The sequence below is a fragment of the Bradysia coprophila genome, unplaced genomic scaffold, assembly GCF_014529535.1.
Source record: "Bradysia coprophila strain Holo2 unplaced genomic scaffold, BU_Bcop_v1 contig_232, whole genome shotgun sequence".
In the NCBI taxonomy this organism is placed as follows: Eukaryota; Metazoa; Arthropoda; class Insecta; order Diptera; family Sciaridae; genus Bradysia; species Bradysia coprophila.
Genome location: NW_023503493.1, coordinates 20,583,118 through 20,608,471, shown reverse-complemented (window position 1 = coordinate 20,608,471; position 25,354 = coordinate 20,583,118). Strand labels below are relative to the sequence as shown.

The window sequence follows — 25,354 nt, the reverse complement described above, 5'->3', positions numbered from 1 at the left end:
CGGTAAAGGTAATTGGAAACATGTTCCCCCTCAAATCGTACGATGGAATCTGTTAGATGAAATAGTAGTTCACATGCTTGTGGGTCGAAAATCGTTCTATTCATCGAATTTCATGGACTTTCGACGTCCATAGCATATAAAAATCCATTAGAAAACTCTGAATAAAAGTTGAAAAGTCTCGTTTTCATGTTTTTATTGACCTCGGATTCGCCTCGGTTCAACAAAATTCACACAGACTAAACTTTTCAACCTTTTATCCATTGTCATGTAATTAATATTGTTTGTGTCTCTGTTGATTTTCTACTGCCAGAAAAAAATTCCTTAATTTGTTAAGTTAGGAATTTTAAAGAGTATTTTATGACGTTTTTAAGAATTGAAATTCCTTAAAATAAGCCCTGAATAGACTCAAAAGAAATTATAATTTTTGAGAATTCAGCTGAAAAATAATGAAACCCGAAACTTCTAAATTGTTTCTTTGCTCGCTCTGTTATCTAAATAAATCTATAAACCCCCGTCTTGTTCAAATAATGCGCGCAAATATAGGTGTCTGTGTGTGCGGTGTGTGCTGAATATGATGACAGTTAAATTGTCAAATATTTTTAACACAAGTTCTTTAAATCCTCAAAAAGTCAAATTTTGTAAACAGACCTCATTCGTTTTGTGGCAAGGTTTCATTTCAATTTTTGAATAACATTCAAACGTGTTGACAAAAAAATTTATCAAAAATCAAACGTAATCTCTATTGATTATGATAAATCTGGACGGTCTTAATAATGTTAACATAACCTTTTAAATTGTGCCCGGTCTTACATCAACACGAAGACTGAGTTGAAAATGACCATTTCTCGTCTAGTTGGTTGGCAACTGAGAAGCATTTTATTGAAATCCGAAAAGAATTGGTAGGTCACGCTATCCTGTATGTGATTTTGTGTTTTCGAATTACTTAGTCATCTCTTCCAAATGCCAGTTTATGAGCTCGGAATTGATTTTTTAGGCAAAGTATCTGCAGACGTCGATTCTACAGCACAGACCCCACAGAAAATGAACGATATTGTAATGTACCTGTGGAACGAGTTCGTAATTTTAGCATTATAGCCCATGTCGATCATGGGAAAAGTACGTTAGCAGATCGGTTATTAGAAATAACTGGGGCTGTTGTAAAGAATTCAGGAAAGTCACAGATCTTGGACAGTTTGCAGGTACTCTAATCACTCAATGCGCCCTTAGGCTTTTCCTACATCTAAATACATTACTGACGTCAAAACGCATTAGGTTGAACAGGAACGTGGTATTACGGTAAAGGCGCAGACGGCATCTCTTCTTTATGAGTACAACGACAAAACGTACTTGCTCAACCTAATCGACACCCCTGGACATGTCGACTTTTGCAATGAAGTTTATCGGTCGTTGGCAGCTTGTGACGGTGTTGTATTGCTGGTTGACGCTAATCAGGGCGTTCAAGCTCAAACCGTAGCGAACTACTATTTGGCGAAGTCAAAAAATTTGGCCATAGTGCCCGTTCTGAACAAAGTTGATTTGAAAAATGCTGATCCGGATAGAGTTTCCATGGAAATGATGACACTATTTGATATAGATCCGGACTCGGTGCTGAGAGTAAGAAACGAGAATAGTGTTGGGGAGTCGATCTAAATGATTCTCTAATTTAGATATCAGCCAAACTCGGTACCGGTGTGGAGAACGTCATCCAACAAGTCATTGAACGAATCCCTCATCCTCAAGCTGATAGAGATAAGGCTTTTCGTTGTTTATTGTTCGATAGTTGGTTCGACCGATACCGTGGAGCTTTGAATTTGGTGTGCGTGAAGGAAGGTCAACTAAAGATCGGAGATGAAATAACATCTCACTTGACGAAAAAAACATATGAAGTTCGGTCCTTGTCGATACTGAGACCGGATGAAAGTCCAATCAATCAATTAACTGCTGGGCAAGTAGGATTAGTTGGCTGCAACATGCGGAATAGCAAAGAAGCGATCATAGGAGATACGATGCACTTGAAAAACCACGACGTTGAGCCATTGACCGGTTTTAAGCCACAACAGCCAATGGTATTCGCTGGTATCTACCCAGCTGATCAAAGTCAGCACGTGGCTTTACGACAAGCAATCGACAAATTAATTCTCACCGATTCGGCGGTAACGTTGATTCCGGATTCAAGTCCAGCGTTAGGACAAGGTTGGCGATTGGGATTTTTAGGATTGTTGCATATGGAAGTATTTTGTCAGCGACTCGAACAAGAACACGCTGCTGAACCAACCATAACTGCTCCTTCAGTGACGTATAAACTTAAACTGAAAAATCCCAGGTTAATCAAGACACTCGGTAGCGACACAGTGTTTCTGAGCAATCCAACTCAGTTCCCGGATCCGAGGGATGTGGAAGAATACTTTGAGCCTTGTGTGATGGGTTAGTGAAACAGATTGATTGAGCAAGAATTTTTAGATACAAAAAATTTCTGTTGATAGGAACAATCATCACTCCGACACAGTATCTTGGTGCGGTAATATCACTTTGCATCGATAAGCGCGGCGTGCAGGAATCATGCAAAAATATTGACGAGAATCGGGTCATGCTAAAATACTTTTTGCCACTTAGTGAGATTGTGTTGGACTTTCACGATAAACTGAAGGCAGAGTCTTCGGGATACGCAAGTTTTGACTACGAATCGAGCGGTTACCACAGCTCAAACATTGTCAAACTTAGTATCCACTTGAATGGAGTTCCGGTTGACGAACTGAGTCGTATTGTGCATGCAACTAAAGTTACTGCTTTTGCAAGGGATTTAGTGCTGCGATTGAAGGAAATGATTCCGAAACAGATGATACAAATAGCGATTCAAGCCTGTGTAGGAAGTAAGGTTTTGGCAAGAGAAAATATCAGCGCGTATCGGAAAGATGTTACTGCAAAATTGGTAAGTGTTCACGACATGTTGTTCGCAGCTACAAAAATTTGTTTTTGGAGCACATCGATTGAACTGAGAATCCAATTGCATTCAGTCCAATTTTTGTTTCGAGTGGCAGCTCTAACACGAATCTTTATCGTTTATCTTCTAGTATGGCGGTGATGTGACTCGACGACAGAAACTACTAAAACAACAAGCTGAAGGCAAGAAGAAAATGCGATCCATAGCCAATGTTCGAGTTCCTCATGAAACATTTATCAAGGTTCTTCGGAGGTAGTTCAATCAACGTGTAAATAACTTTAGTTGAAAAATATACTTGACGTCTGTTAACGGGTAGATTGGTTTCAAATTTTTATTTTCTCCTTCTCTTTTTCCATTTCAACCTCTTCGTATAAACGTTCGAATCGATCTCGTTGCTTGTCGAGGAACGTATTGATTTCGATAATTTTGGCTCTATTACGGTCTACCTCGTCGCTGTAACGGAAAAACTTTCATTAACGAAATTTCATTAATCACATTTGTCCGAATTACTTTTGCATCTTTGCAATCAGTTCATTGACCCAGTTGCGACCTCTAGTTATCAGTCTTTCCTCTCGCGTATCGATGACCAAAATGTGGTGTTCACGACTACCCAGAATAAATTTGCTGATGTTGGATTTGTCTTCGAAACACTGTCAGTTGAAGAGAGAAAATACTGGAACTGCATTGAAAAAAGGACATCAAAACTGACCTCTTGCAATTCTTTCGCAACAGTATGTTCTTCAGCGACCACTGCCTTCATGGTTATGTATCTCGTCACCGTTTCGTGCATAGCTCCCGAGAAATTTATTTCTGCATTTCGCATCTGAACAAATATGCCTTGGGCATGCTCTATGAACTGGGTAAGCATGGAGTCGATGACCTGTTTAAAGTCCACATTGAATGCGACCTCGATGCATTCAAATAATTTGATTTCGCTGTGCATTAAATCGTGAAACGTTTTGTCGGTCATTGTATGGAATTTCTTTCTTAGCTCGTCGTACTCGTTGGTGATGATGGTTTCGTCCTCCTCTCCAACCGATACATCATCACTGTTTAGTTTACGAAGCAATACCTTGGCATCATTAAAAATAGTTTTCAGTGATGTTAGATACTCTTCAACGATTCTATTTTTGTGGGGAAGGTTTGAAGTCAGATTGGAAAAAATGGTTAGATACAATGGACATACGCGATGCCTTCCTTCTGCGTTTTCGATTTTGTTACGTTCACCCTCTCCTGAAATAGATCTATTTCCTTGAGTCGACTTTCGTGCTTCTCTAGACCAGTTTTGTAGATTTGTTGCGTCAATTCGAAAATTTCGTTTTTGTAGCTGTGGAACGGCAGAATGAACGGTAAGTCCTATGTTTTTCACAAATTACATGGAATATATTTACTCATTGACCAACTCTTCAGCTTCATCGCCAATCAAACGCAAAATCTTCCCATTTTCGTCATTTTCAAACATCGACTCGAACAATTGATTCTCATTCAAAAATTCAACGAAACAGGACGATAATCGAATCTCATCGGCTAACTCCTGTTCGGCACGTTCCCGTTTACGTATTTCTTCCAATTGATCTTCTTCTATTTGTGCGATATCATCCCTGTAAGAAGTGGGCGTATTTCGATTAAAATTTTAACCAAATACTAAAATCTTCCATAGATTTTAGGCGTCTAATGTCACTAATCATCAGAAAACGTCAAATCTATTACTTCTTTTGTTACAACTTTCTTCAACAGATTGACAAAAGATCCTTTCATTAGTTTTAACATTCGGTAGATAGTTACTTAGATGCAACAATGCAACATTATCCTGAAAATTCGACGACATGAGTATCGACGACTTTCTGAAGAAATTGCGAGTTCCTAACGAAAAGGCGAGTAGTCGAAGCTTCTTCAGTAACTCACCTTCTCTTCAGGAAGTTGCCACACAAAATCAACTTAAAATTGAATGAAAGCGATGAGCTAAATACAGCTTTGATAATTAGAAACTTATTTAAGCTTTCAATTTAAGCTTTTTTAAACTTTTAGCTTTGAAGTTAAAAATAAGATATAGCGACAACTTAACCAGTTAAACATTATATAATACACACTTGTAAGCATCCAGACCGTTGTGTCGTTCCTCTTTGGAGATGTACGTATAATTGTAATATTTTAAATTAGGCAAAATTGCGGCTACATATACTCTAAACGGCGTCGCCATATTCGAGGCAACAGCAATTGGATTGCCTTCCAAATTCAACGCTCTCAATTTTTTCAGAAACCTCAATCTTCCAATCTATAATCAGAACTATTTAGAATGCTGAAATATAAACAAAAAACCTATGAACTCGACCGACCCCATCCAATGCATTGATGCGATTGTTACCAACACTCAATATTAGCAGATTTTCCAATATGTCTAAGTTTTCCAGTGTTACAATTTGATTGTTGAATAGTGAAAGAGTCTCCAAATTTGTCAACGTATTCAAATTGGCAATTTTCTCGATACAATTGAACGACAAGTCCAGTGAAACGAGCTTCGTCAGCATTTCAATGTTTTCAATTTTATCCAATTTATTGAACTTCAACGACAACTCTCTCAAATTGCATAGCACAAATAGATGATTGATTTTTAATAGATTTTGGAATTCAATGCGAAGCACGGTAACTTTTTCGTAGTCAATCGGTTCTAAGCGTGCCAGTCTTCCCGCTTCACCTTTGAATCCTTGTTCCAGTATCAATCGTTCGAGCATTTCATCGTTTATAACACCGGGCTCCAGGTCTTTATGAATGACCCGCAGCAGTGGATTCTTTTCATTAGACATTTTTTGTTCGATTGTTTTTCGGAAATAATAAAAAAATAATTTTAGCTATGCGTTCGACGGTGATGACATTTTGCCACTGTCGGTCATGGTTCCTTTATTGGGAAATATAATAATAATTTCATACACTATGGAGATTGTTGGTTCGATGATGGATACCATGGCGACTAAAACAACAAACATGATACGCCGTGGGCTTTGTCAAAAACCTTTGTTCAGTTGAACGTAACACCTGCAAAGACAGTATCTACAGAAATAAAATTACTTTTTTATTGTTTTTATTATACTTTGTTAAAGTCACTAAAAAGATTGTAAGTTAGTGGTGAAAATAACATAAACGACGATTAAAGAGGAATATTGAAGTGAAAGTAGTTTCAGTATTTGATTAATGTGATCTACCAATGGCGCAGTAATTAATATTTTTTTAAGTCTCTAGAATAATCGTTCTATTTTTGTCACTGAGCTCGCAGGAGACATACATTCAGTCATATACCATTCTCATGAAATTCAGTAAGTGTCTGTTTGTCGAACTTAAATGGGTCATCAGGCCTCTTGTGGCTCATTAAGCACTGTCGCGTTTTCATTTTTCGTTACCGCAAAGGGACTATTATCGTTACAGCGACAAATTCTATCTTTAATACCTTCATGGAATCACCATGAAAGTTGTCGATCAATTTCAGTTGATAAATTTGAAATTTTAATAAATGAATTCTTCGAATGTTACGAAAAGTCCCTTGAAATTCTTTGAAAATTTAATTGATTATAGTCCATTGAAATACGTAGTTAATATCCGTTTGCGTTTATATCTTCAAAGTTATTGGTAAATGTTTTCCAATAAACCAGAAATTATTATATATCGGTGGTGTGCGGTCATCAAGGCCTCTACATATTGTAATACTGTATTCTACTCTGCACTATAGTAGCATAACTCAAATCAATTTTCAATTAAAGGATTTTCCTCGATCATTATCGGAAATGTTTTTTTTTGTCATTCAATGTCATGGTCATTGGATTGGTCATCAATACAATTAGGCTCTTTTGTTGTTGAACAAATACATTTTTTTTGTTTATGTTACTTTGATGTATTTCGTGAGGTGTAATTAACTACATGCTCAGGTTCAGTGCAAGACGTATAGAGGTGTAGACGTATTTATTACATGTTAAGGATCTACCATTGTTTTTTTTTATCGTCTTTAGTTTGACTTCCACTTGAAGAACTTGCGGTTTGTTTCAATGACAAAATCAATTAGTTAAGAGTCCATCCGCCAAAACTTCGAACAGCTTATATGGAATCGGGATTCAAGCCGACGGTGATCTAAACGAGCTACAGCTCAAACGAATCGTAGTTCCATTCGGAGAATTTCGTGGAACAACTTTTTTCTCGAAAACATTTTGTCGGGCTGACACGGCGGCCCTTAGAAAAAATTTCTCCGAAGTTGTCCCGAAAATCGTTTTTTATCAATAGCTACATCATGCGAGATGTGAATAAAGTCAAATTGTGTACGTTTATGAAGGTCGATAAGGGGAATATAGTTGACCAACAAACGCCGATGTCTGGTCCACCCAGCCGCCGCAACAAGTGAAAAACCTCGAAAAATCAACTTCATTTCTATTTGTGACGGTGGGTATGGTCGTGTGGGGTATCAATAGATAAGGCGTGAAGTAAGCTACAAAACTCCAGGTTAGAACTTCCTGCTACTTGTTTCCCCAGCCACCCGCACTTCAAAAATGTCAGTTTTTTCGACAATATTTCCCTCATCGATAAACATACACAATTTGACCTTATTCACATCTCATATGTTGTATCTGTTGATAAGAAACGATTTTCGCGACAGCTCCGGAGAAAGTTTTTCTAAGGGCAATGTCAGCCCAAGAAAAAAATTTTGAGAAAAAAGTTGTTCCACGAAATTTTCAGAATGGAACGACGATTCGTTTGAGCTATAACTCGTTGGGATCGCCGTCGGCTTGAATCCCGACTGTTCGAAGTTTTTGCGAATTGACTCTTAATGTTTACCTAATTGGATATTTACTTCTACTAGGTCCCACCTTTTGGGCGGGTTGGGTCCCTTGACTGATAATTTTTCCAATATAATTAATCAATTAAAGTGAAAGCAAAACAAAATTATCGAGCCTCATTTTTGTCAACTGAATTTCAATTGTCAAAAAGCAGACTAGATCATTTCACTCGTTCGAGCTGTCTAAGATTGCAATATGATACCGTAACTCGTGTGAATAACGACCCTCGCTTCGCTCGGGCCGAAAACTTCACACTCGTCGGAGTTGTCTAATGTTAGAATTGCTTGTTTGTAATACTATATGCTCACTGTATATGTAATTTCAGGTACAGTCGCCAACATTTCAAATGTCTTTTTTGTTAGGAATTTGACGTTTTCAATGAATTCCACTCAATCCACACAACTCACACTCTGTCTGTATCAGTATGATCCGCTGTGGTTTCCAAGGTTGTATTATTAGAAGGTTGCGCCAACAGCCTTTTTCGTGGTGGCATTAAATAAAAAATAATTGCCGTAGTGCATTGTATTTTAAATTAGGCGAATTCTTCGCTGTGGCATTATTGCGAAAATGAAGTAACCAGAACGAAGATAAATACCTAAATATCAATAATACCACTGTAGTAACCATTTTTATTTCTCCATTTACCATTTACCACAAAAATACTCCGTGTGAAAGAAAAAAAAAATGAATTTTTGCTTTGTTTACTTGACAGTTCGCTATCTCAAGGAGTACTTTTTTGTTGAGTGGCAACCATACTTAAGTTAATGCGGTAAATTATTTTGTTTTCTTAAAAGTCATACGACAGTCCTAAAAGTTTGTTCCAATTAACTGTTAATCCGAACTTTGACAACAGGAACGACAACGACTTCATTCAAAACAGAATTATCTTCTTCTCTCAGTGAAGGGAATCATGATCAATTACCAATAATTATCAATTATCAACATAGTAAATGGAATAGCTTCCGACCTTAATCTCGGGAATTCCATTCCTCGTTGATTAAAAGAAATTTTATTAAAATCGGTTAAGAATTATTACTCAAGTTATCGTCATGACAAAAAAAATGGTTACTATATATTATGCACCTGTTGCCAAGATTGATATTTTGACGTGTTGGACATTATTGCCCTAGCCGAAGGCGTGGGCCATAATGCCTACACGTCAAAATAACAGTCTGGCAATAGGTGCATATCATATTTTATCTGTCGAGAACAGATATATCGAGATAAACAAAAACTCCCTAGAGGGATAAGCTCGAGATTATCGTTCTAGACAGATAAAAACAATTACGTTTTTGACATTTCATACAATATCGCCACAACACATTAAATTATCATAAATTATCACAAAATCAATTATCAGCGGTATAATATCATGTATTATCAAGTATCAACAGAGTAAAATCCTGTTTTCTGGAATAGTTTCCAGAACTTTATATCCCGACATAGCCCACCTTCTAAAAAAAATCATCAAAATCGGTTAAGAATTACTCAAGTTATCGTGATGCCAAAAAAAAATGGCTACAAACAATTAAGGTTTTGATAATTTTTCATACACTGTACTGTAAACTGTTACCAACATTTTAGGGTATTTTCTGGCGTAAGACCCTTGACTTCAGTCAAGGGAACAATATTATTATTACCAATTATTATCAGATACTTATTTTTCTGAAATAGTTTCCAGAACCTTATACATTGCCCATCCTCGAACTTAACCTCAGAAATCCCATTCTTCTACGTTTTTAATAACATTTTATATAATATCACCACAACACATTAAATTATCATTAAATTATAATTATCACAATAGCAATTATCAGCACTGTATTATCAATTACAATTATCAATAAAATCATGTTTTTCTGGAATAGTTTCCAGAACCTTATCCCGACATGGCTCATCTTCGAACTTAACCTCAGGAATTTCATTCCTCGTCGATTAAAAAAAAAATCATCCAAATCGGTTAAGAATTACTCAAGTTATCGTCGTGACAAAAAAAAATTTATTTCAAACAATTAAAGTTTTGATAATTTTTCATACACTGTATGGTTACTAACATTTTAGGGTATTTTCTGGCATAAGACCCTTGACTTTCAGTCAAGGGAATAATTACTGTTTACTTTTTGTGGGGAAAAGAAATTTAGTGGTAGGGAGGACGTAAAGAAAACATTCCATATTTCAGAAAAAACCTTACCTAGAAATGGTAATTAACTAACTAAGCAGCTTCTTGAATTCAAACAGATGTACTCCATCTTACGTTATCCGTTGCTATTCCTAGACATGTTGAATGTGCCAACATAGCTTCACAGTTAAAATTCAATTGTAAGAATGTCACTCAAGCAAAAAGAAAAGACGAGGTACGAGGTGCAGAATTCAGGCGGGCAACGACAAAGCCATCAACTGTTATAAGTGTTATATGTATCGAAATATTTTTTTAAAGATTGTGTTTGCAATTGATTGATTGATGATAATTTGGTTGCCTCAATCCTTACTAGCCAACATTGCAAGAAGAGTGGATTTGACCCATTTTTTTAAAATTTATTTATTTATCAACGACTTTAGAGTTAACCGATAACATAGAAATTTCTCGGTGCGTTTGGGACTAAATTTGTCTTGTCTTCAGGTTATACTCTTCAATGAGTATATAGAAGAGAAACGGGCAAGACAGGTTTAGTCCCAGATACACCTAGCACCGAGATAGAAAACATATAAATCAGTTCAATTCATTAAACTCAATTCGGGCCATTTGACCACTATCATATAACTCATAAGATACATTGAACAATAGAAGTAGTAGATTTACATGTCGTATGTTGTTGGCCGGTTATTATGAAAAAGCTTAGCATAGTCTCCCATTTCTTTTAGTAACGTTTTGTTAGCTCAAACTATTGCTGGCAATTTAAATATTCCGTGTTGGTAGTTGCTTTCACCGTCAAATAGTAACTATCATGATTATATACAATTTGTCAATATAATATACAGTCTTCCTTTCGATTTTTTTTCTGGCAATTTAACTTTAAGCTCTACCTCATATCGAGTTGAAATATATATTTTTAAACTTTCGCTCTAAGCGAAAGAGAATTTTAACAGCAACTTTTGTAGGAAAGTGTTTGAAGCAAATAAATAAACAGAGCGTGTTTGCTCCAGTTAACAAGGTCATGTGTGTAGTGTGGCAGTAATTTTTGTGTCTGTTAAAAAATGAACCCCCAAGAAGCGGTACATCCAAATTGCGTGCAAATAGATCTGATTGGTATAATAATAAACAAATTATGGTCGTTTGGGCGCACGCTCACCGTTTCACAACCATGACAACCACAAGCAAACAAAATATTTTTAATATTTTACATTTTGATGATGTGTAATTACGAAAAAAAATTGCATCGATTGACTTCCCATTTTAATGGCGAAATATTAAAATTATATTGACGATAAACTTGGGTATTATAACAAAGTGAATATAGTGTCCATAACCCCTGTTATTACCTTTTATTTTTCTAAATTGCTAGAATATCAATTTTAGTGGATACTTTCTAGTCCAGTGCTTTACGAAAACGTTCCAATCAATATCGCAGAGAAATTATATAAATTATTTATGTATTCAAGTGTTCCAATAGGATATGAATTACTGTTCCCCCCTATTGCATTCTTAATATTTCATTAATATCGTTATAATTGAGTCAATGTGCCACTTACATACAATGAGCTTATTCCCAACCCAAAAATCAATAGTTTTACGGAGACATTTTAAAGAATTGAATTCATTAATTTTTCATTAAACAGCCAAGTATGTGACACACGACCGTTCATCAACGGTTCGTTGGTGTAATTAAGGCATTTCTAAAAACAAAGTTTTATTCTTGTTTTATTTGAAAAACAAGAAAATTAAAGCAGAGCAAGTTGCTCATTTAGCAACATAAACAATAAAATGGAAGTGAATGCTACCTAAGGACAAGCTAAATTAAAAGTGCCAGTGAATTACAAAAGAAAAATAAATGAATCGTTACATAACGCTGAATCCACTAGGAGATGGTACCTATGGAACGGTGGTCCTTGGCCAGCGTAAAGACACCGGCGAAAAGGTGGCAATTAAACGAATGAAAAGGAAATACTATTCATGGGATGAAGCAATGAGTTTGCGTGAGGTGAAGGTAAGTCGTCGGCTTTCGGGCACGTACACAAGGGTGAAACCATTATTTTCTGTAAATCTCCGAATTTCATTAATTTTACAGTCACTGAAAAAATTGTCACATGCCAATGTTGTTAAGCTGAAGGAAGTGATCCGAGAAAATGACATTCTCTATTTCGTATTTGAGTATATGAAGGAGAATTTGTATCAACTTATCAAAGATCGAGAAACACATTTTCCGGAAGGAACTATTCGAAATATGTTGTTTCAAGTAGGTGGAGGGTAGAATGTCTTTTTGTTCCTTGCTAACATTTTACGAATTAACAGGTTTTGAGTGGATTGGGTTTCATGCATCGTCATGGTTTCTTCCATAGAGATTTAAAGCCTGAGTAATCTAATTAAACAAAATTGAAAAAGATGAAAACGATTTCCATGAATCTCTTATTATAGAAATTTGCTATGTTCGGGACCAGAGCTAGTTAAAATCGCGGATTTTGGCTTAGCAAGAGAAATCCGTTCAAGACCCCCATATACTGACTATGTTTCGACGAGATGGTATCGAGCTCCAGAAGTATTACTTCATTCTACTCGATACGGAAGCGCTATAGATCTATGGGCCATCGGTTGTATTATGGCTGAACTGTACACGTTTCGTCCGCTATTTCCGGGAAGTAGCGAGGTGGATCAACTATTTAAAATTTGTTCTGTTTTAGGAACACCAGATAAAGTACATTCACAGCATTTCTCGTTTTTATGCAATTCTTATTCGATTAACAACTCAATCATTGCAGAATGAGTGGTCCGAAGGCCATCGACTTGCTTCGGTAATTCAGTTTCACTTTCCTGAATGTCCGAAAGTCGAACTAACTGCTGTGGTGACACGAGCCAGTTCACCAGGTATTCAGTTACTGGAAGACCTTTTACAATGGGATCCGGAGCGGCGTCCGACCGCACAGCAATCTCTTAAATATCCGTATTTTCAAATTGTGAAACGAATATCATCGACCACGCATCACATAACACCTGTAACACAAGTTGCGTCACAGCAAAATCAATCAATAATAAGTAATGGGACGAATGGTTATGGGTCGAATGGTCATGCGATGATAGAGAACGGCGAGGATGTGAATTGTACAATTTTGTGTAATTCCTAACAGAGAATAAAATGAAATTTTTTTCGCAGGATTCGTATGGACTAAGGAATGAGAAGTATAATTTGACTAACAACGGCGATGCACGGCACAGTGGTCAAAGTAAAAAGGAACTAAATTTGGAATTGATCAATGGGATGCTTGGCAAGTTAGCGTTGAGTCAACAACAACAGCAAAATAATCTGAGTAATGTTCTGAATGGGACGGCAAAATCGGCTGCAAGAACATCGGAAGAATTGTCAGAGAGGTAGATTATAGGTTTATAAGTTTATAGGAGGGACAGAGAGTAGCCCCTAAAGCCATTGTCCTTTTATTCAAAATTCTTTAGTTGAAACTGTGTTCTTGCTCTATACTCGTTAGTCAAACAAAATTTCGGTAACATTCAATTTCACTCCGGGAACCTCTGTGCAACGTTCCTTCATTTATTCTCATCAGCTTTTCTATATTTTACAGTTACCGTAGATTATGACGACAGCTTTGGTTTGCTAGGTATAAAGATCATAATTTATGACATATAAATGCTAGGTAAGACTAAAGTCACATTGCAGATAGGACACTCAAAACATATTTACATTTCATAATGAACATCGCACATTTATGTACCACATTTTAGTCAGCCAGCTGTAGTCGCAGTTTCATCATCCTATAAATTACATTTAAAAATGCCTGTCCTTTTTAAGTCTGTCCTATAAATCGAACCAACATTTAGAGAATTCAAATGACATTATATCGACATCGACTTCTTACAGTTTTCTTCGAAGCAATAAACTTCCGGACAATGGTTATTTAAACGAAAAGATAAACGACATATATGTCAACCGGAATGTGGGCCAACTGTACAGCAACGGAACCAAGCCAAACAAACAAAAATCTATAGCATCGACGACAACATTCGACGGTGGTAATGCGTATGCAAACACCTACAAAGGATTTTATTTGCACAATCCATCAAACAATAACAATGAAAAATTGCTCAATGACTCGAAAATATATAACGCATTTTCCAAACAAAAGAACGTCGTTCCAATATTGGAAAATAAACAGAAAGTTGATGGTCACAACGAATATTTAATGGGAAACATACCATCTGCTTCACTGATACGAGCGAAACAAATGCCGATGGAAAATTGGAACACGACCGATACCTTTGAAGATGATGAATTTGCGAGTTTGTTAGGGTTTGTTGAAACGACATTGAACTCGGTGAAGCGTTTACAATGGAGAAATTTTTTTAATCTTTTTTCAGAAGTAAAATTAAATCGTCAAGGCCGCGAAAGGATTCAATATCCACAATAAAATTGGAAGATCTGTTCGGTACATCAACATACGGCAGAGTAAGCCCAGTTAAGTATTTATATCCGAATACAGTACCGCAAACGAAAGGTTCGACGTTGAGAGACCTGGGAATTCCTGACGACGATTTCAAACAAGGACATTCGAGCGCCAATGTGGGTGCTACTAAAAGACGATCCCAACAATTTACTTACAAGTAAGAGTTAAATAAATTACAAAAAATTCAGTTCGACTCGCAAGGACCATTCAGAATTTAAAAAAATGCAAAATTCACCTTCCACCTGCCATACCTCCACACATCCATGGTTTATAATATTAAAAAAAAATTTCTTCAGCAATGTCTTCGGCCACGGTATTTCCAATAATGACTACAAAAATGCGAAATTGTTTCCATGGGAACAGTCCAATAAGAAATCAGAAAGGCTCAGTGCATGGATGGTGGATGAAACAGGTAGATACGAAAAATTATTTCTTTTTCATTACATGAGTGTTTCCAATCGCAGTATCGATTGATCTTATTGCAAGTTATTTCAGATCCGTTGAGCAACAATTATTCAACGAATAGCAAAACAAATCGAACGGACTGGGCATCTAAGTACCTGAACAATTAGATTTTTTTTTTATTTTTCTAGATGCTGTATTGCTTCGGACTTTCACCGAAAGGTGTCCGAATAATTTTTGTGCATGAAGAGTGCATGAAGACAAAACTAAACTTGATTCGGTACGACAATACAAATTAACCCGAAGATTGCACTAACAATCAGACCAATTATAACGATATGTGACATCCATCTTGTGACGTAGATTCGATCGAAGTGATTCATCGGTACTTACATGTATTGGAGGTATAGTTTATATGAGCTGATTGTAAAGGAACGGTTTGAAATTGGAAATAAAATTTTGTTCAGTCCTGTGGTTTGGTACGTAGAACGCTTGCTTCATAAGCAAGAGGTCCACGGTTCAAATCTCGTCTCAAAAATTTTATTTTCAAATTCTCATCAATATCTTCATGCACTCTTCATGCATAAAAATTAGAATTTTTGTTACAGTCAGAGAAATTAATTTTGTTTACGACTTTTAATACAAAAAATGACTCATGATCTCCACTCATGCATCCTACACTATTACGTCATCTCTTCTGATGAATTGATTGTGTAAGATGGAAACAAGCGAAAGTGGTGAATCCTAAAGTTCGTTTACAAAATATTTTCCCACGTCTGTATTCAAGCTAAGTCTGCTTACATTAAAAGCACGGATTTTTGGGAAAGCATTTTTCCATATTTTTAGATAAAAAAGGGGAAAAAAACAGGAAAATGTGGGGAAATTCAGGAAAATATAAGACTATCCTTTGAACCTGAAATTCAAGTCCAGTTCCAAGATTCAAATGATTTGAACATCATGTTTCAGGTCAACCTGACCTGTTCCGAGCCTTATATTTTCCTGAATTTTCACCCATTTTCCTGTTTTTTCCCTTTTTTATCTAAAAAAATATTTTTCGAAAATATGGGAAAGTATAGGAAAATATAAGACTCGGTCGACCATGAACCTGATTGTTGCCTTGTTCCTGCATTTTCTCACATTTTCCGAGATTTATCTTAGTTATCTAAAAAAAATGATTTTGGGAAATTCTGGAAAATATGGAAAAATGTTTTCCCAAAAATAGTCCCTAATCAATAGAGAATCAGTACCCAATACATGAGAGTAAATTCACTTGAGAGATTAGATAACGCTCTAAAATTAGTGAATTCCTTTTGAAATATTAGCCATGATAGAGTAGATTTTGTATTCTGAAGAAAAAAAACTAATCTTAAAGACGTCTGTGATATAACATGTAATTTAGACACATTATAGCTAACTGTTAATTAGGTGATCAATTGCCGTAAATTACTTTGTACTATGGTTCTGTTTAGTTTATGTTTATTGAGAATTATTGAGAACAATGTAAATTAACAATAAAATATTGTCATAATTAGCAAATTTATAAAAAAAATCGAACCGTCCAAAATAGCAACAAAAATATTTAATAAATGTTACTCACTACCAATTACATTCTGCGTAAGTTAAATCATTCTGACATTTAAACTTTAGCCGCAACGTTGGACGTGTAGGTGTCGACCAGTTGAATCTAAAGACATTGTGAAATGTAGGTTAACATTCGAGTCAATTTTCTAGTTGCAAATAAAGAAGGACCAAATGATTTCACATCTAATAAGAACGGTTAGTCAGTTGCAATCGACAACCACGACAAGAATAACCGAAGGTCTCGCTAGTGCTTTCTTATTAAACGGAATCAAGGCACCTCTCTAGAAACCGCTTTGTAAAACAATATGTGTGCGGTTTCTAGAGAGCTGCTAGAGTTGGAATGTATAATTGAAATATTGAAGTAATAGATCTTGTGTCAAGTGATTTACTTTACAGAAATGAAGTAGTAGATTTAATGATTTTGTTGAGGTTGTCTTGCCTATTCTAAAAGATTAAATATAGGTCCAGACTTAGGTCTCAAGTCTTAGAAATTTAAAGGTTGAATTATTTGCCTTTTTATGAATGAATCACATTGAATGAGTCGTCTTTAAAATAGATAGCATTTGATCCAGTAACTTAGCAAGGTTTAACAGTTTTGTGTCAGTGCTTTTCCTCAATTTTCATTTTTTTTTTGGTTTGTGACACGTGGATATATGGTACGAATGATACGAATTAAATGTAAGTTCTTGTTCTCTTCTCTACGATGTTTAAAAAAAACGAGAATGACCTGAAAATTGTTGAAAGGCTGCTTGGGTTGGTAATCCCTATTGATTAGTTAGGTGATGCAAAATCCTATTCCTGCAGCCACAGTCGAAATCAATGCTCGAATAAAAGACACATTTGACTGTTCGCTATAAAAATTACATTTATTTACATTTATCCCACCTAAAAAACGCTAGCGCCTGCCAAAAAAAACCTAAAAAATTTCAGCCAAAGCAACGACTATCATAAAGTTAATATTGTCAATATTTCGGTTGGAAACCAAACGTAATCCAGCCTCAAACACATCCACCAATTCTACCTCGCCGTGTTGACTCCGCTCGAGTAATGCCTGATCTTCGGTTGCCCTAACAATGTATGATTTTTGTTCTAATGAAATCTTGTGATGCAAAATTCCGGTTCCATTACCTTCTAATAATTTCCCATCCGGTTAAAAACGACGTCTGGTTCCAATATTTTTTCTGGTCTGCCTCATTCGAATTCATTTCTTCATCAAATGCACGACCTGAATGAGGTGTCTGATAAACGAAATTTTCTATTTTTCGAAATGATTAAAATTGTTACCGAAACTCTTAGCACAGTCGCTCGTAACATAGCGAATGTTGTGTTCGAGTCTCAACAGTTGGTGATATTTAATGAGAACATCAGCTAAGAACAAGGCTGTGTCTAATCCTAATGGACCTTCAACTAATTCTGTTGCGGCGAAATTTACCTGTAAATTCGGTCAAAGGATTAGATTACACTGAAAAACCAACTACGTTTTGATTTGGAATTGATGTGAGCCGACCTGCACATCTGGCTGACCGGATAATAATTGAACATTCTTTGTGAGTAAATTGCCTAAATTGACGAAATTTGTATTTTCCATTAACTTAGCCGCTTCCATTCCTCTAGCCCTCATTCTTTCCGAAATTTCATCATTCATTCGTCTTGCCGGTATGATTGTCTTCAATGAATCATCCCAAGAATTATTTACTTTCTTAATCCACTCCCCAAGCACTGACTGTGTTCTTGAATAAAACAAAATTGAAGCTAGTTAGACTCACAGTATGTGACAGTGTGTCTTTGTGTAAATGTTTATGACGAATATTAAGCTACAGACAGTTAAAATGAAAAGGAATAATCAACCTACCCAATAGATACATTCGGAAATACTTTCTCTACGCCTTCCGTGCCGAAATTTTTTCTCGTAGTTGCTAGAAACTGTCCCACCTTTTCGCATAAGCCGACCCACGTATCCTGTGCTTCGCCCTTAATCATCAATTCTTCGAATGATGATACATCTGATACAAATTCCAATAAAATGTTAAAAGGAAAAAAGAGAAAAGCAAATTGGAAACTCACTCGCATTAAAAGCTGCATGTTTTCTGAACACCGGTAAGGCATCATTGACTGGTGAACTGGCCATACTGTAACATTAGATAATTAATGAGTAACGGTCGCAAATAATAGTTTGCAAATTATTACGTCAGAAAGGCTAGAGACTTTGATGTAAACCGACACTTTATTGATTTTTTTAGTTTAATTTACAACATCTGATATCTTGGAATATCGGTTAATCATCTGATTTAGCCGGTAATCATTTCTGATAATATTTTTGAGCTCGTTAGTCCTCCGACCTCCGACGCTAATTTTATACAATTTCAATGAAAATTTGTTGAATTTTTTTTAACAACCAACCTTTTACTTCAACAGCAACAATAGTAGAACAAGAATTTTTGAATGATTGACCGACTCTATGTTTCTACTGGCAAAAATATTTTATCCCGTCGTTTTGAGAATGATTGATGAGAGTTTAGTTGGATGAACCATAAACAGTAAAAGACTAAAGCTGAACACAAATAATGTTGACACTTTGAAGCTTTCGGTCTTCTTCAAAATTACAGAGCGATAGTCTAAGTTCTCTCAATCACATGTACGTTACCATAAAGCATTGACTCGTAAATCAATTCCCGTGAAGTATCATTGACTCATTGAATTTGTAAAAGATCACCAAAAGCCAGATCGCCAAAAAAAATTCCTTGTACAAATTGAAAAAGGAAAAATTGTTACAATTAATTACAGAAGACTTTTTAACAAGAAAAGTTAGTAGAGGAAAAACATTGGCGATTTTTTTGACGATACTTCACGGCTATCCGCTCACGCAGCAGCAACTTTCAATATTTTGATGTATTTGACTCGCTAGATGCAGGAAAACTTGTACAAATATGTAAACTCTGGGAACACCAACTTTTTGAAAGAACCTAGTAAATTCTAATGTTTGCACTGTCCAACACTGCGCTTAAACGCTTTTTTTATCTCCGAAAATATTCTCATTTTATTACCTGCTATACTTTCTCATTTTTCTAATCGTTTATTTATTACCATAGACAAAGGCGTCGTTCTGTGATCTTTGTTTAGAGACAGAGCCGGGTTAACCATATGGGCTTAGGGGGGCCCGGCCCACTGGCGCTGGAAAAAAGTGGCGCTGGAATTTTAATCATGATGACAGAAAATTGTACTTTTGGGTACAAATTCGTTATGCTCAAATGTGAGAAAACATTGGGTTCTTCCTGAGTATAATCGGAATTTTGGTCAGTCTGTCACAAACTCGCAATCAAAATGTATGTGGTAGAAGTTCTGACCACAGAGCCTAATGTTCACATTCAAATCCATCTAAATTATGTCCTCCGCAAAGTATTGTTTCGACGTGAAGCTATATATGTTGAGATGAATCGTTGTTGTGTAAAACGCCCAGTCAACATTTATGAGGAAAACAAGTAAAATTTCAAAAATATTCGAGTAACATTTGAAGACAAATAAAACAGTCAGAACCATCATTTGGTGTCAAAGTATGTACTTTGCAAACGTACTTCCAAGGATGAGTGAGGTAGAACTGAAAGTGAACAGTGCACGGTGCGGCTGAACAACTTTTTTTTTGACAAGTTCGTAAACATTGGGTTTCTCGTCGGGAAATTGTTTTTCTATATCGCTCAAATGAATTACCGAATTCTACAAAAATTGCAGACAGAATAAGTGATATAAAAAAACTACGACTTTTAACAATTTTTAGAACAATTTTTTGTTGAAAATGATGTTGTCTATCGATAAAAAGAAAGCGTTCGTACGCAACAATTTTTTTCGTCACTTTCAGCAACACAAGGAAAATGTATGGAGAAACGTCGTTTTTATCACTTTTCTCGAACATGCACAAGCAGCCGATTTTGAGCCAGAACAAAAAAGTTTTTTTTGGTTCCCCAAAACAATTTCTTGACGAGAAACCCAATGTTTACGAACTTGTCAAAAAAAAAGTTGTTCAACCGCACCGTGAGTGTGGCAAATAAATTTATGGCACTGTAAAAAAATTGGGACGAAAATTTTCATTCAAAATATCACTCTATTTGCCAGCTGTCCCTATGCTTGACGTTACACTTGGCCAAAAAATACAGATTTGCGTTGCAAAGCAGTCCAATCCAAAGAAACTCAAACCGCGAACTGAGAAAGTTTTCGAGGACAATTGTATTTTCACCTAAATTTTTCAGTGAAAAACAATGCATTTCGGCATTAAAGGTTGGTTCCATCCTTCCAAGAAAGGCAAAATTATTCTCGAAAGCATACTTGTCCTCCACACAGATGCAGCCTAATTCTTTACACTGAGATGACTCGTCCTCAACCTCAACCATCAAAAACACTCTGTCTGATGATAGGCATTTTTGACGCTACATTCTCACCAAAAAAAATATTTGATAAGAAAAAGTCGAAAAAATTATTTTAGCCCATAGAAAAATCGAATAGCATGGAAAAGCAACGAAAATGACTAAATTAGAATTTTAAAAATGTTAAGTGGTCGCCCTTCTATATGCTCCTCGGTTATTCTAAGTTTAGTAACCAATAAATTTGTCAATTGGTTGTACTTCACTTCATTACGAAATTATTATCGTACAATTAGGCGTTTTTACTGTTTAGAAATTTGTGAATTTTTCATTCAAGTTAACATTTTTCATTTGTTTGTTTGAAAATTTTAGATCGAAAACTTCTAATTTTTCCCTTATTTATCATCATTATCAATTAGAACTTCAAAATTCCTAATTTTCTCCTTACTTTTGCTCGAAATCCTACTAAATTCCTTAATAAGGTGGCTTAATGTTGCATGTGAGGCCTGATCATGAACCAATTTGAGGGAATACAAAAACACAATAGATTTCCGTCAAAAATTTAAATTTTGGTATTGGCGCTAAATTATCACTTGGCCCATGGCGCTGGAAACGATAATCCGGCCCTGTTTAGAGAATATTTACAGTGAGACAAAATGAAATACGACATGTTTTCTAATGTGGTAGTTGTTGCTGTTGTTGATACCACAAGAATTTCGTCGAACAAATGACAATCTAGATTTATATTTTCTGAATTTTGGCTAGGCACGCTCTCACAACGAGAATGAAATACTAAAATATAAATTTTGATTTTAATTGGTTCTTTGTTCATCAAATTTTGTGTGGAATCATTTACAACAATAACTACCAGCTCGTGTAAGTGTGGAAAATCTTTTACTTCATTAGTTTTAACACAAAGATTCACAAAGTCTCTGCTTAATTGCATTAGACTATCAGATTATATTTCTATCAGTCAAAAAACCCCTAAAGGGTAAATGTGACGCAAGTCCTTTATCTTACTTACAAAATAACTGATATCGCTGAGGGTGACGCATTGTGCGTCATACGCAAAAGTTTTATCAACAAAAAATTGACTCAAAAAATTTAAGAAAGAAAATTTTACAAAAATAAACTTGCGTCACAAGTGGCAGATGTTGAGGAACCTTTTTATAGGAAAATAATTAAAAAATGTACTAAAAGAACAGAAGAAAACAGAATCATCTGCCACTTGTGACGCAAATTTCTTGTTGTAAAATTTTCTTTTTCAAATTTTTTGGGACAATTTTTTGTTGATAAGACTTTTGCGTACGACTCACAAGGCGTCACCCTCAGCGATATCAGTTATTTTGTAAGTAAGATAAAGGACTTGCGTCACATTTACCCTTTAAGGGTTTTTTGACTGATATCACCACTTTTGTAAGTGTGTCATTTCGACAACATCAAAAAATCTTATGGAAATTAAAAAATTCTAGAGAAATCATTCTGAATCCCAAAATCTAGAAACAAATCTTCGAACACCTCACTTATATGGAAAATAACCCAAATCCATTGAAAAATCCGGTGGAAGTTAGGAAGTGCTAGAGGAATCATCTGTCATCCCAAAATTTTGGAACCAACGTAGGAACACCTCACTCATGTCGAAAATAACCCAAATCCATCAAAAAATCCAATGGAAGTTAGGAAGTGCCAGAGGAATCATCTGTCATCCCAAAAATAAGGAACCAACCTTGGAACATCTCACTCATGTCGAAATTAACCCAAATCCATCAAAAAATCCGATGGAAGTTAGGAAGTACCAGAGGAATCATCTGTCATTCCAAAATTTAGAAACCAACCTTGGAACATCTCACTCATATCGAAAATAACACCATTCACCATCCATATCATGCAACAAAATATATGACTCACACAAACATACATAGAAATTGGCTTTTATATGGCATTTGTATGGAGCTCGAGCTCCCAAGATATGGGTTTTTTCCAACTTTTGATAAATTCCATTCTTATTTTTGGGCCATTATTAGCCTATAACCAAAATTTCAGTAAAATCTATAGAAATGTTCAGTAGTTGCTGGATTCACTTTTCCATAGGAACTAACTAAGTAACTAACTAACTAACGTAGGCGATTTGCATTATCTGAAAATTGGAGATTTTGCTTATTTTCATACAAACATCGATATTTCGAAGTTCAATATCTCGGCCAATTTTGAAGCTGCAGTAACGTGTGATAGCTCGTCGAACTATGGCCTCCTAGATTCTATATATTCTAGTTTGGAGGTCGTTAGAGTTAAGGGGGAGAAGTCAAAAAGTTGCTGTAAATATGCTCCGCCGTCCTCAAAAAAATTTTGGTAAAACATTTTTGGTAGTGGACTTGCGTCACGCCCGCTTACTAACGTGCGGGCATGATTTCTAAACATTCAAGGCTTCTTCTCATCTCACATACTGTTTGTACTATTCCAAATGAAAATATTTTTTGAGGGCGAAAATAGTTATCTGTTCAACGAGGGAAAAAAAAGTTGTAAATTGCATACCTGAGAAAATACAATTTCTAAAATTTCCCCGAGGTAAACACAACGTTTTTCACAACAAACGCTTCCGAAGTATTTTTTTTAACCTTTGACGAAAATAGCAAAGTAGCAGAAATGGCAACGGCATGTAGATTCAATTGTACATCAACATGTTAATATATATGTGAAGAATTGGGGGTGAGTTTATCGGATGCTCTACCTTGATGAGAGAAATTAAATTATAGCCGAAGTAAATAATTATATGCCAGATACAAACTACTCAAACCAACTGAAAGTAAACCAAAGCAATTACCGTGCAATATATAGAAGCCAAAAAATGTTTATGTCTCAAAAATAAAATTTTAAATTTAAACCAGTTTGCAATTCAAGAAATTGAATATGGACCCATTTCTTTGTCACAATAAAAAAAAACGACCGGACTATTCATTGCATAATCGATATTTTAAATACAAAAAATAATTTTAATAAAATCACTTGCACTCACTTAATAAATTCAACAATTTTGTTTTACTTTTATTTTATTTTTCATTTGCGTCCGAATTACTTTATTGAATTTAATTGAAACTACATTCAAAAAGTGTCTCTCTAACCTTGTGCAATTTGTAAAAAAGAGTTTTTGCTGTCATTTACGATAAACGTAATATTGGTTATGAATGTAATAACTTTTCAAATCTTTTGCATTACAAAATGATAAAAGTATTTTAGGCATCCGCTGAATAATTTTCGTCGTAAAACATGAATAATCATACATTTGAGCCTTCGATGATTGATGTATTTTAGGATGAAATTTGAAGGGGCCAGTCATCAATTTTCTTTGAAATCATTCATCAAAAGGGACATTCTTTTACAAATAATTTGATGTATACACAGAACGAGTTACTACTAGCTTTGCGTCAATATAATAAATTGATTTTAATAATACTCACTGCAAGAACCAGTTGATATATGCTCAATATAATATGTTTACTCTCGTTATCATTCACAATTTCAAGGTGTGCAAATAAAATATCAAATTAATGAAAATCAATGATGAACTTGAATGAACATCTCATTTATGTGATGAGACGACGATATATAAAGTCAAGCGATTTTCTTTAAGTAAGTTGAGTATTTTAGGAAGATGTCCAATATGGATCGATCTACGTATTTCTTGGTAAATTCGCTAAAACTTTTCGCATTACATACAGGAATATAATTTCGTACAATCTATAGGTGTTTGCCATCATATCACTGGGAAAACCTTGCTACACTTCGAATAGTAATAACGTGGTTGTGTACAACTATCCTGACGGTATAAACACTTTAACACGAAGACTTTCAGTTGTATATGATCTGAGTGCTATTACAGGTATTACAGGCATCACCGTCAAACAGCAGCAGTTAATCCAACCATCTTTAGATAATATTGTTATAACATCTCCTGATTATTTGAATCCAAATAATCAAATATCATTTGCGGCTCCAGTTGGGGCCCAGCATCCGAATCAGAAACCACAGCCCGAGCCGCAGCCGCCACCATACAAACCGACTTACAGACAGTATCATGATCATACCGTTTATATTGATAGTGGATATGCAAGAAGTTATGTTCACTATCAAAGAACATTTAATTAATTAATTTCATGTTGTAATCAATAATCAAACGCGAGAATTTTTGTTTATAATAAAAACAAATATTGAAGAAGTATCGATGGATGTGAGATTATCTATTCAAACTGTAGATAAAAACCTTCAGCACGCTGAAGATGAGCATATTGATTCCTGGCCAGTAACTTTGTCTGCATCTATTACATGAATGCTCTTAAAGAAATCAGAAAATTTTGTATTCAGGACAACCTCTGCAGAGTAGAACCCCTGAACTGATTCTTTGTTTTACGATTTTCAGTTTCAAAACAAGTAATAAACAAAACCACTGAGTCGTATTATGCATTATATGCGTGTACAAGACAGGAAATTCGGTTTTGGTTTCACATAAATATTCTCTTCGAAACATTCTCTTCCAATTTTGAATGCAATGGGTCAATGCAATTGCAATTTAAGAAAATAATTACTTCACCTTGCAATTGAGTGAAAGCCCAATACATCTGTATTAACTGTATCAATGCAGATTTATTACGTAATTTTCG

The 25,354-nt window shown here is 35.4% G+C and overlaps 5 protein-coding genes across 8 annotated transcripts; 3 read left to right on the top strand and 2 right to left on the bottom strand.

Annotated features, from left to right (window-relative positions):
• Nucleotides 1–569: 569 nt before the first annotated feature.
• LOC119075758 (translation factor waclaw, mitochondrial) lies at nt 570–3,250 on the top strand. The gene is made up of 6 exons (XM_037182299.1): nt 570–899; nt 995–1,199; nt 1,273–1,614; nt 1,668–2,424; nt 2,484–2,929; nt 3,072–3,250. The coding sequence occupies exons 1-6, from the start codon at nt 835–837 to the stop codon at nt 3,195–3,197; spliced, it is 1,941 nt and encodes a 646-aa protein (XP_037038194.1). The 5' UTR covers nt 570–834; the 3' UTR covers nt 3,198–3,250.
• Nucleotides 3,169–5,777, bottom strand: LOC119075759 (dynein regulatory complex subunit 3-like). Its single transcript, XM_037182300.1, has 7 exons — nt 5,278–5,777; nt 5,032–5,216; nt 4,333–4,542; nt 4,128–4,268; nt 3,651–4,065; nt 3,452–3,591; nt 3,169–3,394 (listed from the first exon to the last, which is right to left on the bottom strand). Exons 1-7 carry the CDS (start codon nt 5,743–5,745, stop codon nt 3,265–3,267), a joined length of 1,689 nt encoding a protein of 562 aa, XP_037038195.1. The 5' UTR covers nt 5,746–5,777; the 3' UTR covers nt 3,169–3,264.
• Nucleotides 5,778–5,955: 178 nt separating this feature from the next.
• LOC119075757 (serine/threonine-protein kinase dyf-5) lies at nt 5,956–25,306 on the top strand. 4 transcript variants are annotated; one of them, XM_037182296.1, is made up of 12 exons: nt 5,956–6,053; nt 11,634–11,903; nt 11,985–12,152; nt 12,209–12,270; nt 12,332–12,608; nt 12,673–13,005; nt 13,065–13,279; nt 13,782–14,210; nt 14,279–14,521; nt 14,661–14,776; nt 14,851–14,936; nt 15,361–16,379. In XM_037182296.1, the coding sequence occupies exons 2-11, from the start codon at nt 11,748–11,750 to the stop codon at nt 14,934–14,936; spliced, it is 2,085 nt and encodes a 694-aa protein (XP_037038191.1). In that variant the 5' UTR covers nt 5,956–6,053; nt 11,634–11,747; the 3' UTR covers nt 15,361–16,379. The 4 variants fall into 4 exon arrangements, with proteins under 4 accessions (XP_037038191.1, XP_037038190.1, XP_037038193.1 ...); XM_037182295.1 differs by having other exon boundaries at nt 5,961–6,053; nt 11,536–11,903; XM_037182298.1 differs by lacking the exons at nt 5,956–6,053; nt 14,851–14,936; nt 15,361–16,379 and adding exons at nt 19,927–19,936; nt 25,297–25,306 and having other exon boundaries at nt 10,831–11,903; nt 14,661–14,812.
• Nucleotides 17,187–18,935, bottom strand: LOC119075760. Its single transcript, XM_037182301.1, has 7 exons — nt 18,748–18,935; nt 18,412–18,476; nt 18,200–18,350; nt 17,855–18,077; nt 17,632–17,779; nt 17,476–17,572; nt 17,187–17,414 (listed from the first exon to the last, which is right to left on the bottom strand). The coding sequence occupies exons 2-7, from the start codon at nt 18,473–18,475 to the stop codon at nt 17,264–17,266; spliced, it is 834 nt and encodes a 277-aa protein (XP_037038196.1). The 5' UTR covers nt 18,476; nt 18,748–18,935; the 3' UTR covers nt 17,187–17,263.
• On the top strand, nt 24,308–24,912 carry LOC119075764. Its single transcript, XM_037182304.1, has 3 exons — nt 24,308–24,381; nt 24,441–24,519; nt 24,577–24,912. The coding sequence occupies exons 1-3, from the start codon at nt 24,349–24,351 to the stop codon at nt 24,840–24,842; spliced, it is 378 nt and encodes a 125-aa protein (XP_037038199.1). The 5' UTR covers nt 24,308–24,348; the 3' UTR covers nt 24,843–24,912.
• Nucleotides 25,307–25,354: the final 48 nt, after the last annotated feature.